Raw genomic sequence first — 15,024 nt, forward strand, 5'->3', positions numbered from 1 at the left:
GTTTTTTTCCCGTCATCGCCTTGTATAATGCCCATAGTGAGCAACAATTAAGAGCAGTGACAAGAACAAAATATGTGAGTTTCAATTCACCTGCAATATTTTTTAATCATTTGAGCTACAGAAATGTTTTCGGCATTAAAATATTCAGAAAAATTCGATTAAGAGTGAGTTCATTTGCATAACATATGAAACACCGACTAAAATCGGCCGTGCTGAAATACGCCTTTTTCTAACAGTTCGTAGTAACGAACTGTAGTAAGGAGCGACACGACTCAATAGTAACTGAAACTCTAAAAGACGGAATTTTGATACCAATAGTTACATTAAAAGAATCGCATTTTAATGCTGATTTTAAATATATAAGTTTCATCAAGTTTAATCTTGCCCATCAAAAGTTTGGAGCCTGAGATTTATAAGTTTCAATTTGCCTTATTTTAAAACACCCCCTAAAAGTCATAGAATCTTAACAAAAATCATACCATCAGATTCAGCGTATCAGAGAACCCTAATTTAGAAGTTTGAAGCTCCTATCTACAAAAATGTGGAATTTTACATTTTTTTTGCCAGAAGACATATCACGGATGCGTGTTTATTTATTTTTTTCAGGGGTGATCGTATCGACCCAATGGTCCTAAAATGTCACGAGAGGGCTCATTCTAACGGAAACTAAAAGTTCTAGTGCCCTGTTTAAGTGACCGAAAAAATTGGAGGGTATCTAAGCCCCTCCCATGCTCATTTTTCCCTTAAAGTCACCGGATCAAAATTTTGAGATGACCCTTTTGTTCAGCAGAGCCAAAAACCTAATAACTGTGTCCTTGGGGACGATTTAATCCCCCACAGTCCCCAGGCTGCAAGTTACAAACTTTGACAATTGTTTACATATAGTAATGGTTATTGAGAAGCGTACAGACGTTTTCAGGGGGACTTTTTCGCGTTGGGTGGGGGTGGGTCGGGGGAAGATCCATGAAAGGATCTTTCCATGGAGCATCTTATCATGAGGGAAGAGAATTTCCATGAAGGGGGCGTAGGATTTTCTAGCTTTATTTAAAACAAAACAATTCGTCACCCGCTACTAACGAAAAATGCATAGCTAGACATGGAGGTCTTTTTCATTAAAAATTGAATTTTTGATGTTTTAGTGATGTACATGGTCGTACAAGCTTCCACTTAACCAATTCATCAGATTTTAATTTTCATTGTCCTTGGTAGTTTAAACCTTAAGACTACTACTACTAATAATACACTGCAGCACCAGGCCACCTGAGGTCAACACAGCTAAGCACGCTCCTTCTTCGTCCAAAACTACTTAAAGCATTACACCCTCTCAATAAGTTTCGATTTCCCTTACATCTTTCCTTACGAAATCCTTCCACCCCATTCAGGGACGACTTGTTTTTCGATTGGCCCTAGATAGTGAAGATGAAAAATTGACGGTAAACAAGTGAAGGTGAAGAGGGGATGCTGGGTAGCAAGAAGATGGTAGAAGTTCAAAGGTTTATTCAAAAGTAAATATAGTCTGATAAAGGTTTGCACGATCCGTAAACATGACACAAAACTAAAGCTGTGACAATTTGTTTGCTTGAGCAGCTGGAATCATTATTACGAAAGTAAATTAATTTATATTCATCTCATGGCATCACTTGTTTCGATACGCATCTCAAACTGCGTGTCATGCGTGAAATATCTGCACCATACTGCACCTCCTGGCGTCACGCTTTGGAGCACACCACTGGTGTACACTATTTTTGAAAGTGAAAACCCCTCAGCATTGTCATTTGGCCGATATAAATACTCAAAGAAGATACTAAGTTATGGAAAAACTACGCATCAATTTTTTTTGTAGCTTTAGATGAAATTACTTTTTTAGCTACATTAAATTTACAGGTTCTGTTCAAATGCAAATTATGAGAGACATTATAATCAAACAAGCAAAAAATGCCCAAAACAGGAGGAGCTGTCATCCTCCTTAGCACTCACTCCTGACGTTGAAGAGGTTACTGGTGCTGTAAAACAGCATACGTGCATGAAAAGGAAAAAGACCAGCACAGAATCAGAGAAAACAGACATAAAAACTAGTATTTTTTAATCAGTAATAAAGAGCAACTTAAAACAAGCACAAATGGATCCTAAAAAGGAGGAGGCTGTTACCCTCCTCCCAAAATGTTCAAGCAGTTGCTTCTGATTCACTATTAACAGCGTATTTTCAATGTTTTAGTTTAGAACATGGAAATCCCTCAATTTTTCAAAATCGGCAAAACATTTGCAATTTCCAGTTGGTAATTTCTGATGTTGCAGTAAGTTTTCAGTAAATCGCAAGAAACCATTTACACATGAGAGTGTTAGGGAGCTCTCTCACAGACAAGGGTAAGTGTTGCTCGTTTTACTTAGAATGTTGCTCATTATTTCTATTTTTTAAAATAATTTTCAAAATTTAATGTTTATACATTTTTAGTTTTTCACGTAAAATGCTTTTCTCCTCCCATAAATAAGAGGAAATAATCTGGTTTACCGGAACTAATCTTTTTTGCAACGTTAAATTGTCATTTCTCTTTTACTGAAAGCAGGAAATAAACTCAGTAGGACATCTTTTTATATGTTATTTAGCATTTTAATGTTGCATTAATAAATTTAAGACAAAAACTTCATGCTGAATTCCAATTTTGTTGAGTGTTGGTGTGTTTGTGGGGGGGGGGGGGTGTTAAGATCCGTCAGATCCTACCTATTCTCGATTTCTCAGATTCTTGCAATATTCTCATAATTTTAACATCTTGAGGTTTTTATAATTCCATAAACGAGTGATTGGCCTATTTTTTTCTTTTTTAATTCTTGCCCGCCTCATTGTTTTTTCCTCTAAAAACCTGGAATGGATACAGTGGGGTTATTTTCTATTTCTCTCGGCTTTTACGGATGCATGGATCTTGCCCAAATTTGAGTCCTGTTCTCGCCACGTCTACAGTTTGTGCTACCCAAAACGGCTTAAAAATCGGAACTGTAAGCAAGAAGTAAGTGTATTCTTCAAAAAAAAAAAAAAAAAAAAAAAAATAAAATAAAAATTACCCATATCAAATTTTAAATAGGGTAAGCTGAATTGCAGCATATAATTGGTAGTTATTAATTCCCGAACTTTATTTTTAGATACATGTCTGGTATTAATGTATTCAACGAATTTTCAAAACTGCTTATATACGTTACCCATACTTAGGGCTTTGACTTCATTTACATAATTGAACAGAAAATCGAAATTCAAACTTTATGCAAGGAGGATAAAATAGTGGTACTAACAAAAATAATGGAGAAAAAGATGAAATCAGTCTGCTGTTTTACACGCAATGAATTTTATTTAAATTTTCGATATACGGTTTGAGGTGTGACAGGGGCTTTCAGTGAACGATACTTTATGGCACTTGGTATTTACCAAGTAACATATAACAATCGCAAATTCTGTCGGTCGCTCTGTCCGTCCCAGTTTTGCTAGTTTGGGCACTTCCAGATAAGCTAGGATGGTGAAATTTGGAAAGCGTATCAGGGGAAAGACCAGATTAAATTACAAATAGTCGCTTCCCCGATTTGACAATCTGGGGGACCTCGTGTCTCAGAGCTCTTATTTTAAATTCTGACCAGATCCGGTGACATTTGGAGGAGTTGGATAGGGAAGCCGGAAATCTTGGAAAACGCTTAGAGTGTGGAGAGATCGTAATGAAACTTGGTAGGAAAATGCTCTTGGCTCTTGGCTGTTCTGACCTCGTCACAAGTACCATATGAGTTCTTTGCTCTTGTTTTTAATTGCAAGAGTTTTGGCAACTGTTACATAGTAGGCAATCAGTTCATTGATATAAGCATTAGGAGATAATTTCCAAGTAACCATTAAATCAAATTTAGATAAGTATTTTCATACTATTTTAAATGACAATGAGTCAAATCCATCAGCAAAGACAAATCTAACAACACAAAGTTAAAAACAACAAACAATTATAAACGGGAAAATGAACTTGTAGTGAAGATTTCTGCATTAAACAAAAATATCACACTGGTTCCTTTGAGGGTCCAGATATTTTGAGTCTCCCATATTCTGACAGCATTGTTGGTCAGTGACAAGAAACAGTTCGAATCTCCAAAATTTTGGCAATCAAGAGCGAAAGACAGAACAACAAGTTCTCTTCACAAACATGTAAAATAATAATAATTAATTTATTAACTCATAAAATAAATCTTTGGTCCTTTGTCAGTAAGGCCTTATGTTTACCGTTTCGGGCAGAAGAGACGGGCCACAGTTGATTTAAAGTTTTCAGCGAAGTAGAAAGTCCATGAATTTTTTAACTTTTTTTGTTAGCCGGGTGGTTAGTGCGCTAGACTTGAAATCCTGAGAACATGGATTCAAGTCATGGAGTTGCTGGATATTTAGTTTAGAACAGAGGTCAACGGTGTGACTCTGTAAGCTCAGCCAGAGTCGACCCAGCTCTAAATGGGTACCACGAGATATCAGGGGGGAAATACAGGAAGCGTCGGATAATATGCCCCCAACCACGCATTGTACTCCCGGTCGAAGGCAGAAAATCAGGAGATCGGTACCTGAGCTATGCAGAACATTAATCAGCATGCGGGAAAGTTTTTTTCTTGTACATATGGAATACAAATAGAAATGAAGTTTGTGGCCTTTTCTTACTTATAATAAAGTTCTAATATTCAAAGCAGTACTCTTCAGCATCTGCTCCGCTATAATATTCGTCTCAATTGAGGTTCATTCACGCAAATGATATTTCGCTGAAAGCCACTATACCATATAAATTTATAAGATGAGGAGAATAAGGAGCCCCCTTCCCTAAAAAAAAGCAATAGAAGTATCACTAACGGCGGTCCAAAAGAAATTTGCACAGAGTGAATTACGGATCGACAGAGCAGGCGTGCAACTGATAATCAAGCAACCCCTAGGATTCACTTGCAAAAAATCTCTAAAGTTAAAAAACAGAAAAAATTAGATAACAATGACGTATAGTTTCGGAGAGTTATGTTCAATTTACATACTTCTTCCTATATCCCAATCTTTGGACTGAGATTTCAAAATCTTGGGAAAAGTCCAAAAAGTGGCAGCCCTGACAAAGCACACAATCCACTTGTCCTTTTTTGTGCTTTAATGAGTTTAGACAGCCCCCGAAAAAGGCCGGTGTACGTCCCTGATCGTGAATATAAGGTGTCTGAACGTACCTTGGTTGACACCGTAATCTGCCAATATAATGTCGGTGATTTGCTCAAACAAGTTTAAAAATTGACCGATCCATAAGGTTACTGTTGGAGAAGCCAAAGCCTGAACTTTATGAACTGCAACTATCGATACCAAGGGATGAACTGAACATCGGGCCAAACCAGTCACAAGTTACCTAACAAGCACGAGTCGTTTTTCAAACCCCCATGCATTTGACCCTCCCATGTGGACAACCCCTTTAGAATGAGCCCCAGTGTACGTGCTTTGGAGGATAAACCGTCCCTTATTAAACTACCAAATACGGTTTTGGTCTGACTCATCACTTCTATTGACCTTTTCTGCCACTGAAATATCCTGTCACTATCAAATGAGTATAACAAGAATGAGCTTGATACTCAAATAATCGGTTGAGATGTGGCTTGATATTTGACTGACGTGTTGACAGCTTTTCTCCTATCTAGCCAAATCAAAAGGAACACAAGGTTATGCAAGGTTCAAGAATTTCAGCGCTCATGAGGGGATAACGTATTTTACCGCGATTCAGACAACAAAGCAATAAGTTACAAGCTGTTGTTAAGCTGTACATTTGACAATCAAGCCACTTATACTAACTAACAGGGCCGTATCCAGGTTTTCAGGGAGTGAGGGGTATTTTTTGGATGGGGGGCTTAAGATAAAAACTAAAAAAGACACATCAAAAATGGATTTTAATGCGTTTTTATTTCGTTTTTACGAATCGGGCAAACATTTCGGTAGAAGGTCAAACCTCCTAGCATAAAATTCCTACATTTTTGCATAATTTAATTGCTTAATGATTCCATTTTTCAAACTACTCCCGGCAGCAAATTCTAACGTATATGCCTGTTCCCCCACATTAGATGAACAAGAGCTGGCTATAATAGGTTCAAGGCCGTGGCCTGGATTAAAGAGCCATAAGCCTTCAGTGTATTATCTATTTATGCATTATATTTCCCTAGAGACATTCCATATGGGAGGGGGGGTCTATAAATTAAAGTAAAATTTAAAATGTGCAGAAATTACTACGAACAGGAGTTTGGCAACTGTCCCTTCCCCCCAGCCGTAAACCTTCTAAAGGAAATTTAAATCTTGAACTGTTGAGATTTCCAGTAATTAGTACCATTATGCATTAAAGGCTCAGTTTAATTTCATTGGATCTTTCCACTCATCTTGATTGATATAGGGATTTGATTTGATTTTTCATTTTTCGTCAATGTTTTGAAGAAGATTTAACTATAGTTTAACAAAATACATTTAGTTTATAATAAAACGCAAATGGTGCAATAGCAGGAGGGGGCAGTAGTCAAACTCCTGTTCGTAACTAATTTCTATCCGTTTTAAGTTTTACTTAAGTATTCGTTTTAATTTTTGCTCGTATAAGATTTGCTTATTTATATATATTAGTACATATTATTCTTTATGTCTGATATGATTATTTAGTTTAATTCTTGTTAGTTTTGGGCTTTATTTATTCTTTGATATTAATTTCTACCCATTTTAAGTTTGAATTATTAGAGGATTTTATTTCTGCTCGTCTTAAGTTTTAATATGGCTTTTGTTTATATAACTTCGTTTTCGGGATTTTTTAAATTAATATAAGAAAGAAAACCAAAGGAGGACAACGGCCCTTCAAAGTTTCAAGAAAACCTCATTAAAACCTTGGAAAGAACCAGTTCAACAGGGATTAGGGCGTCTAGAAATTCGTAATGTGGCGTACCTGTATATAGCGTACAGGTAGAGATACCTGTATATTTACCAGTGTAGGCCTAGATTTCAGAATCCATACGTACCTTTAAAAACATTGTACAGACAAAGGGGACCTTCCTGTTGATCGGTGCGCAGCAAAAAACATACCGTGCACGCAATGGCAACGGGATATGTTCTATCATCTCTGCCAAAAATTTAAAGTCGTCTATATTACAAAGAAAATATAGGCTGTCATCAACTGTACAGAGCCTTATGAAAATATCCATCAGATTGGAAAGTGTCGCTTGGGGCAGATGGTAGGCATACATCTCTATTTGCTCGGCCGTTGGATGAAGACCAGCCTAAATAAAAATTAATAAGTAGAAGCGTGACAAACTCAAGGGAGCGCGTTGACATATTGACTTTGTTTGGGTAATTTAATACTGCATAGCCTAATGAAGTGGTGCGAATTTTCTTTCTGGCGAGACACACTATCTGCAATAGCAGATATCATTAAATTTAAGATGACTGTCAAATTACCGATGAGTAGCCTACCGAGCTAAAGGAAAATTAGTTGGACCAGTTTAACTTTAGATCAGTCATTAATGAAGGAGGAGGAGAGGTTACTGTAAACGCTCAAAATCCCAAGATGCTGGCGATTTTTTAATATTCCATTTTCTTTTCTTATATTTTGTCTCTCTTCGATGCTTTTTTTTCTAGATTTGCCATCTACTGAAATTGATATTACCGTAAATGCCTGCTCAACTTTGTTGTGTCAATTGGTCACTGAGTAAATTTTTCCAAAAGCGAATGAGCTAAATTTGAACATAAACATACTTGCCAATCAGTCGCATGGCAAATTAAACATATAAAGCCGCTAAATAGCGCTTAGTCTAGAATAGCGTAATATAGTGCTATCTAGTATAAAAAATAAGAATAAGAATAAGAAAAAAACAAATAAGAAAAAAAGAGCTGTTTTCTTTATTCACAATCCTCCAAAAACGCGCCTGAATGATGGCATAACTGCTGAACATAAAAGAGAAATAGTGAGTGAAATCCTTCCGACACAAAAATAATAAATAATTAATACTAAATAATTTATTTCATATTCATTTTATTTTTTTCACTGAAGTAACTCTATTTAGCTTCTGTGCCGTTCAATCTCATTGGCAACAATTGTATATACATATTCTGGGTTTAAGATTTTATATAATTATAGGTTAGTTCAGTATTTTAGTTTCTTAGCGTTGAAGACGCCTTGTTTATACAGGCGAAACATCCGCGTCGTTTTAGTTTATCTTTTCCTTCTACTGGCTGTAGTCCGGTTTGTTTTCTTCATCTTGAGATTTCTCTTATCTTTGTCATTTATAAAAATCTCTCCATTGCTTTGGAAAAGATCTGTTGGAAGGAGGTACAAAGGAGGAAATATACTCCAGGGTGAGAGGGATAATTTGAAAAAAGGGAAAAGCAGACAGATAAATTATACAAACAATATAGAAATTTTGAGGAATATAGAAAAAATCGTGACCTTTGAGGAGGTGGGACCAAAGGACTCTTCTGCACATGTATCTCATTATAAGGTCTTTCACCAATGCTTGAAAAATGGGACACTATTGTGGATTTATTTATCCCCGTTAAATGCGACACGAATACGCACATTAGTTAGCACATATGTGTAAGACAAAGCACAAAATCCAAAACTTTTATCTAATCAAACAGTTCGTGGTAACGAACTGTAGTAAGGAGCGACCCGGCTCAATAGTAACCGAAACCCTAAAAACGCCTATTTTAGAAAATAGGGGGGGAAACCCCTTAAAAGTAATAAAATCTTAACGAAAGCCACACCATCAGATTTCGCGTGTCAGAGAACTCTAAAGTAGAAGTTTCAAGCTCCTATCTACAACAAGAGCTAAGACCTCATATGGCACTTGTGACGAGGCCAGAAGAGCCAAGAGCCAAGAGCTCATAAGGTATGAGCTCTGACAAAATTCTGAGAATCAATAGTTTGACTTAAAAGGAAAATCAGAGGCTTAATGCCGGTTGGGATTTAAATTAAGAGCCCTGAGTCACGATGTCCTTCTAAATATCAACATTCATTAAGATCCGGTCACCCACTCGTATGTTATAAATACACCATTTTTCTAATTTTTACTCTCCCTTCAGACCCCCCCCCCCCAGATGGTCGAATCAGGGAAAACGACTTTATCAAGTCCATTTGTGCATCTTCCTTAAATGCCTACCAATTTTCATCGTCCTAGCACATCCAGAAGCACCAAACTCGCCAAAGCACTGAATCCCACCCCCTAAATCCCCCAAATAGAGCGAATCCAGTACGGTTACGTCAATCACGTATCTAATACATTTGCTTATTCTACCCACCAAGCTTCATCCCGATTCCTCCACTCTACCGTTTTCCAAGATTTCTGTTTCCCCCTAAAACCCCCTATGGCCCCGGATCCGATTCGAGTCGAAAATGGAGCATCTGAGACATAAGATCCATCAATACATCAAAGATCCAATGACCTATTCGTAAGATAAAGATACCCTAATTTTTACGTTTTCCAAGAATTCCAAAGAACTCCCCCAATGTCAAAGGATCTGGTCGGAATTTAAACTAAGGGCGCTAAAGCACAAGATCCTTCTAAATATCAAATTTCATTAAGACCTGATCACCCGTTCGTAAGTTACAAATACCTCATTTTTTCTAATTCTTCCGAGTTATTCCCCCCCCCCAACTCCACCAAAGAGAGTGGACCCGGTCCGGTTATGTCAGTCACATATCTTGGACTTGTTTTTATTCTTCCCACCCAGTTTCATCCTGATCTCTCCGCTTGAAGTATTTTCCAAGATCCCCCCCCCATGCCGCTGGATCCAATTGGGATTTAAAATAAGAGATCTGAGTTACGAGGTCCTTCTATATATGAAGTTTCATGAAGATCCGATCACTCCTTCGTAAGTTGAAAATACGTCATTTTTTCTAATTTTTCAGTATTAATCCCCCCCCCCAAACTCCCCCAAATAGAGCGGATCCATTCCGATTAAGTCAATCACGTATCTAAGACTTCTGCTTATTTTTCCCACCAAGTTTCATCCCGATCCCTTTACTCTAAGCGCTTTCCAAGATTTTAGGCCCCTTCCAAACTCCCCCCAGCGTCACCAAATCCGTCGGGAATTAAAATAAGAGCTTTGAGACATGATATCCTTCTAAACATCAAATTTCATTAAGATCCGATCACTTGTTCGCAAGTTAAAAATACCTCATTTTTTCTAATTTTTCATAATTAACCCTTCCCCCCCCCCCCCAACTTCCCGAAACAGAGCGGATCCGTTCCAGTTATGTCAATCACGTATCTAGGACTTCTGCTTATTTTTCCCACCAAGTTTCATCCCGATCCCCCCACTCTAAGCGTTTTCCAAGATTTTAGGTTTCCCCCTCCAATTCCTCCCAATATCACCGGATCCTGTCGGGATTTAAAATAAGAGCTCTAAGACACGATATCCAAGTGTTTCCAAAATTTAGGTTCCCCCCTCAAACTCCCCCCAATGTCACTGGATCTGGTCGGGATTTAAAACAAGAGCTCTAAAACACGATATATTTCCAAACATCAAATTTCATTAAGATCCCATCATCAATTCGTAAGTTAAAAATAATTATTTTTTTATATTTTTCCAAATTAACCGGCCCTCACTCTACCCCAGGTGGTAAAATCAGGAAAACGACTATTTCTAATTTAATCTGGTCCGGTCCCCCATACGCCTGTAAAATTACACCGTCCTAGCTTACCTGGAAGTGCCTAAAGTAGCAAAACCGGGACAGACCGACAGACTGATAGAATTTGCGATTGCTATATGTCACCTTTTATGTGCCATAAAAATGTGGAATTTGTATTTTTTACCACAAGACAGACCATGGATGCGTGTTTATTTGTTTTTTCCCCCAGGGGTGATCGCAGCGACCCAGTGGTCCTAGAATGTCGCGAGAGGGCTTAATTAAAAGATTTAGTACCCTTTCTAAGAGACCAAAAAATTGGAGGGCACTTAGGCCCCTCCCACGCTCATTTTTTCCCAAAGTCACCGGATCAAAATTCTGAGATAGCCATTTTATTCAGCATAGTCGAAAAACCTAATAACTACGTCGTTAGGGACGACTTACTCCCCCAAAGTCCCCGTGGAAGGGGCTGCATGTTACAAACTTTGACCAGTGTTTACATATTGTAATGGTTATTGGGAAGTGTACAGACACTTTCGGGAGGTTTTTTTTTTTGGTTGGGGGGAGGGGTTTATGCGGGAGGAACTTTCCATGGAGGAATTTGTCTTGGTGGAAGAAAATTTCCATGAAGAGGGTGCAGGATTTTTTAGCATTAAAAAAAAACAATGAAAAAATAAATGTGAAAAAGTTTTTTCAACTGAAAGTAAGGAGCAGCATTAAAACTTAAAACGAATAGAGATTATTACGCATATGAGGGGTTCACCTCCTCTTAATACCTTGCTCTTTACGCTAAAGTATTTTTAGTAATTTCAACTATTTATTCTACGGCCTTTGTGATTCAGGGGTAATTCTCAAGGAATTGAGACAAAATTTAAGCATTAGTGTAAAGAGCGAGGTATTGACAAGGTGAACCCCCTCATATACGTAATAAAAATATACAAATATGAAAGTTCGCTACGTAAGTTAATTCGTAAGTTACGTATATTTTTACTAATAAAAACGTTCTTAAAAAATTAAGTTCTAGTTGCCTTTTTAAATAACCAAAAAATTGGAGGGTAACTAGGCCTACTCCCCCTCCCTTTTTCCTCAAAATCGCCCGATCAAAACTATGAAAAAGCCATTTAGCCAAAAAAATAAATCAATATCCAAATTTCGTTTTAACTATTCGTGTGCGGAGAGAAAAAATCAACATATGAATTAATTCAAAAACGTTCAGAAATCAAATAAAAAAAACAAGTTTTTTAACTGAAAGTAAGGAGCGACATTAAAACTTACAGAAATCAAATAAAAAAAACAAGTTTTTTAACTGAAAGTAAGGAGCGACATTAAAACTTAAAACGAACAGAAATTATTCCGTATACGAAAGGGGCTGTCACCTCACATATGTGACTCCTTCTAACAACTCTATTTTTTAAAAGAGTAAAAAACTTTGGCGTAAAGAGCGAGGCGTTGAGGAGGAAACAGCCCCTTTCATATACGGAGTAATTTCTGTTCGTTCTAAGTTTTAATGTCGCTCCTTACTTTCAGTTAAAAAAAAACTTGTGTTTTCTATTTAATTAACAACAAAGATCCAAATTACTAAGGTTGAGGAAGAGCAATATTATAATTATAGATTTATTATCAATTAAATGTTATTAAAGTGTTCAAGTTGAAGCAAAATAAGGTTTGTTCGTGATTGCATGGTAAACTGAACTACAGGTTAACGACGATTATCGTGTTTATATTACACGGAATATGGTTATTATCTTTATTTCATGGAGAATTTGCGTTCTGTTTTGATCAATGATTAAGGAAAATTTATGAAGGGTATACGCCGAGCTTCATAGTCTTTGTTCTTTTTTTTTTGCTCAAGGCCAACTTGTTGCATGATTCAAGCCACCGAAAAAACTTATAATTGAAGTGTTGAGTTTTCGTGTGGTTTGCGAGGCGTTTTGTTTCACACTACATTACTCTTTGTTTTATTTCCATCTTTTCATTTATTTTCAGCATAGTTTAAATTTTTTAATTGGATCAGATTAAATTAATTTAACAAAATAAATAATTTAAATTTAAGCATTTCAAACAGTTCGTGGTAACGTACTGTAGTAAGGAGCGACCCGGCTCAATAGTAAATGAAACTAAAAAAAAAACTGAATTTTGATGCTAAAGGATACATCAAAAGAATCAAATTTTCATGCTGATTCTAAATATACAAGTTTCGTCAAATTTAGTCTTTGTCATCAAATGTTACGAGCCTGAAAAATTTGCCTTATTTTGGAAAATAGGGGGAAACACCCCCTAAAAGTCATAGAATCTTAACGAAAACAGCACCATCGCATTTAGCGTATCAGAGAACCCTAGAGCAAAAATAACTATGTCTTTGGGAATGACTTACTCCACACAATCCCTGGGGGAGGGGCTGCAAGTTACAAACTTTGACCAGTGTTTCAAATTAAGTTTCGTCAAATTTAGTCTTTGTCATCAAAAGTTACGAGCCTGAAAAAATTCGCCTTATTTTGGAAAATAGGGGGAAACACCCCCGAAAAGTCATATAATCTTAACGAAAATCGCACTATTGCATTTAGCGTATCAGAGAACCCTATTGCAAAAATTCCAAGCTCCTATCTACAAAAATGTGGAATTTCGTATTTTTTGCCAGAAGACAAATCACGGGTGCGTGTTTATTTGTTTGTTTGTTTCTTTTTTTTCTTCTTTTCCCCAGGGGTCATCGTATCGACCAAGTGGTCCTAGAATGTCGCAAGAGGGTTCATTCTAACAGAAATGAAAAATTCTAATTTTGGGATAGCCATTTTGTTCCGCGTAGTCGAAAACCATAATAACTATGTCTTTGGGAATGACTTACTCCCCACAATCCCTGGGGGAGGGGCTGCAAGTTACAAACTTTGACCAGTGTTTACATATAGCAATGGTTATTGGGAAGTGTACAGACGTTTTCAGGGGGATTTTTTTTTGGTTTGGGGGGGCTGGGGTTGAGGGAAGGGGGCTATGTGGGAGGATATTTCCTTGGAGGAATATGTCATGGGGGAAGAAAAATTCAATGAAAAGGACGCAGGATTTTCTAGCATTACTATACAAAAAAAAAACAATGAGAAAATAAACATGAAAACGTTTTTTCAATTGGAAGTAAGGAGTAGCATTGAAACTTAAAACGAACAGATTATTACGCATAGAGAGCGCGAACAGATTTGAGGGGTTCTAAAAACACTTTAGCATAAAGAGCGAGGTATTTAGGAGGAAATAAATACCTCGCTCTTTATGCTAAAGTATTTTTAATTTCAACTATTTATTCTAAGGCCTTTCTGATTCAGGGGTCATTCTTAAAGAATTGGGACAAAACTTACGATTTAGTGTAAAGAGCGAGGTATTAACGACGGTACAAACCCCCTTGTATACATAATAAAAATCTAAGAATATAAAAGTGTGTTACGTAAGTTAATTCTTAAGTTACGTATATTTTTTACTAATAAAAACGTTCGTTAAAAATTAAAAGTTCTAGTTGCCTTTTTAAGTAACCGGAAAATTGGAGGGCAACTAGGCCTCCTTCCCCGCCCCTTATTTCTCAAAATCATCTGATCAAAACTAAGAGAAAGCCATTTAGCCAAAAAAAGAATTAATATACAAATTTCATTTTAATAATTTATGTGCGGATAGCCAAAATCAAACATGCATTAATTAAAAAAAGTTCAGAAATTAAATAAAAAAAAAACAGTTTTTTTAACTGAAAGTAAGGAGCGACATTAAAACTAAAACGAACAGAGATTACTCCGTATATGAAATGGGTTGTCCCCTTCGCAATCCCTCGCTCTTTACGCTAAAGTTTGACTCTTTGCCACAATTCTACTTTTTAAAACAATTAAAAGCTTTAGCGTAAAGAGCGAGGGATTGTGGAGGGGACAACCCATTTCATATACGGAGTAATTTCTGCTTTTAAGTTTTAATATCGCTCCTTACTTTCAGTTAAAAAAACTAGTTTTTTTTCTTAATTCAGTAATAAGTCTTTGGCGATTTACAGTATTTAAATTTATATTTTACATTGAGAGCGACTCATGTATTTAAGATTTAAACAGTATGTAGGGGACAAACCGTCTTACGTGTCGTCATATCAAAATATTGCGTACAAATATTGAAGCCATACAAGGCATGAAGTATTGTCGAACAGTTCGTGGTAACGAACTGTAGTAAGGAGCGACCCGGCTCAATAGTAACAAAAACTCTAAAAAACGGAATTTGATATCAATAGCTACATCAAAAGAATCGAATTTCATTGCTGATTTTAAATAAATAAGTTTCATCAAGTTTAGTCTTATCCATCAAAAGTTACGAGCCTAAGCAAATTGCCTTATTTTAGAAAATAGGGGGAAACACCCTGTGACAAACAGTCACAGAATCTTAACGAAAATCACACCATAGA

At 36.6% G+C, this 15,024-nt stretch overlaps 1 protein-coding gene across 2 annotated transcripts in view; it reads right to left on the minus strand.

Annotated features, from left to right (window-relative positions):
* Window positions 1–15,024, minus strand: part of LOC136037939 (ATP-dependent RNA helicase SUV3 homolog, mitochondrial-like) — a 377,602-nt gene that overhangs the window by 224,139 nt on the left and 138,439 nt on the right. For both annotated transcript variants that reach the window (XM_065720820.1, XM_065720811.1), the window contains exon 8: window positions 7,009–7,266. In XM_065720820.1, the coding sequence (XP_065576892.1) occupies window positions 7,009–7,266 (258 nt within the window). The remainder of the gene's footprint in view (window positions 1–7,008; window positions 7,267–15,024) is intronic.

Source organism: Artemia franciscana, chromosome 2 (genome assembly GCF_032884065.1).
Source record: "Artemia franciscana chromosome 2, ASM3288406v1, whole genome shotgun sequence".
NCBI lineage: Eukaryota > Metazoa > Arthropoda > Branchiopoda > Anostraca > Artemiidae > Artemia > Artemia franciscana.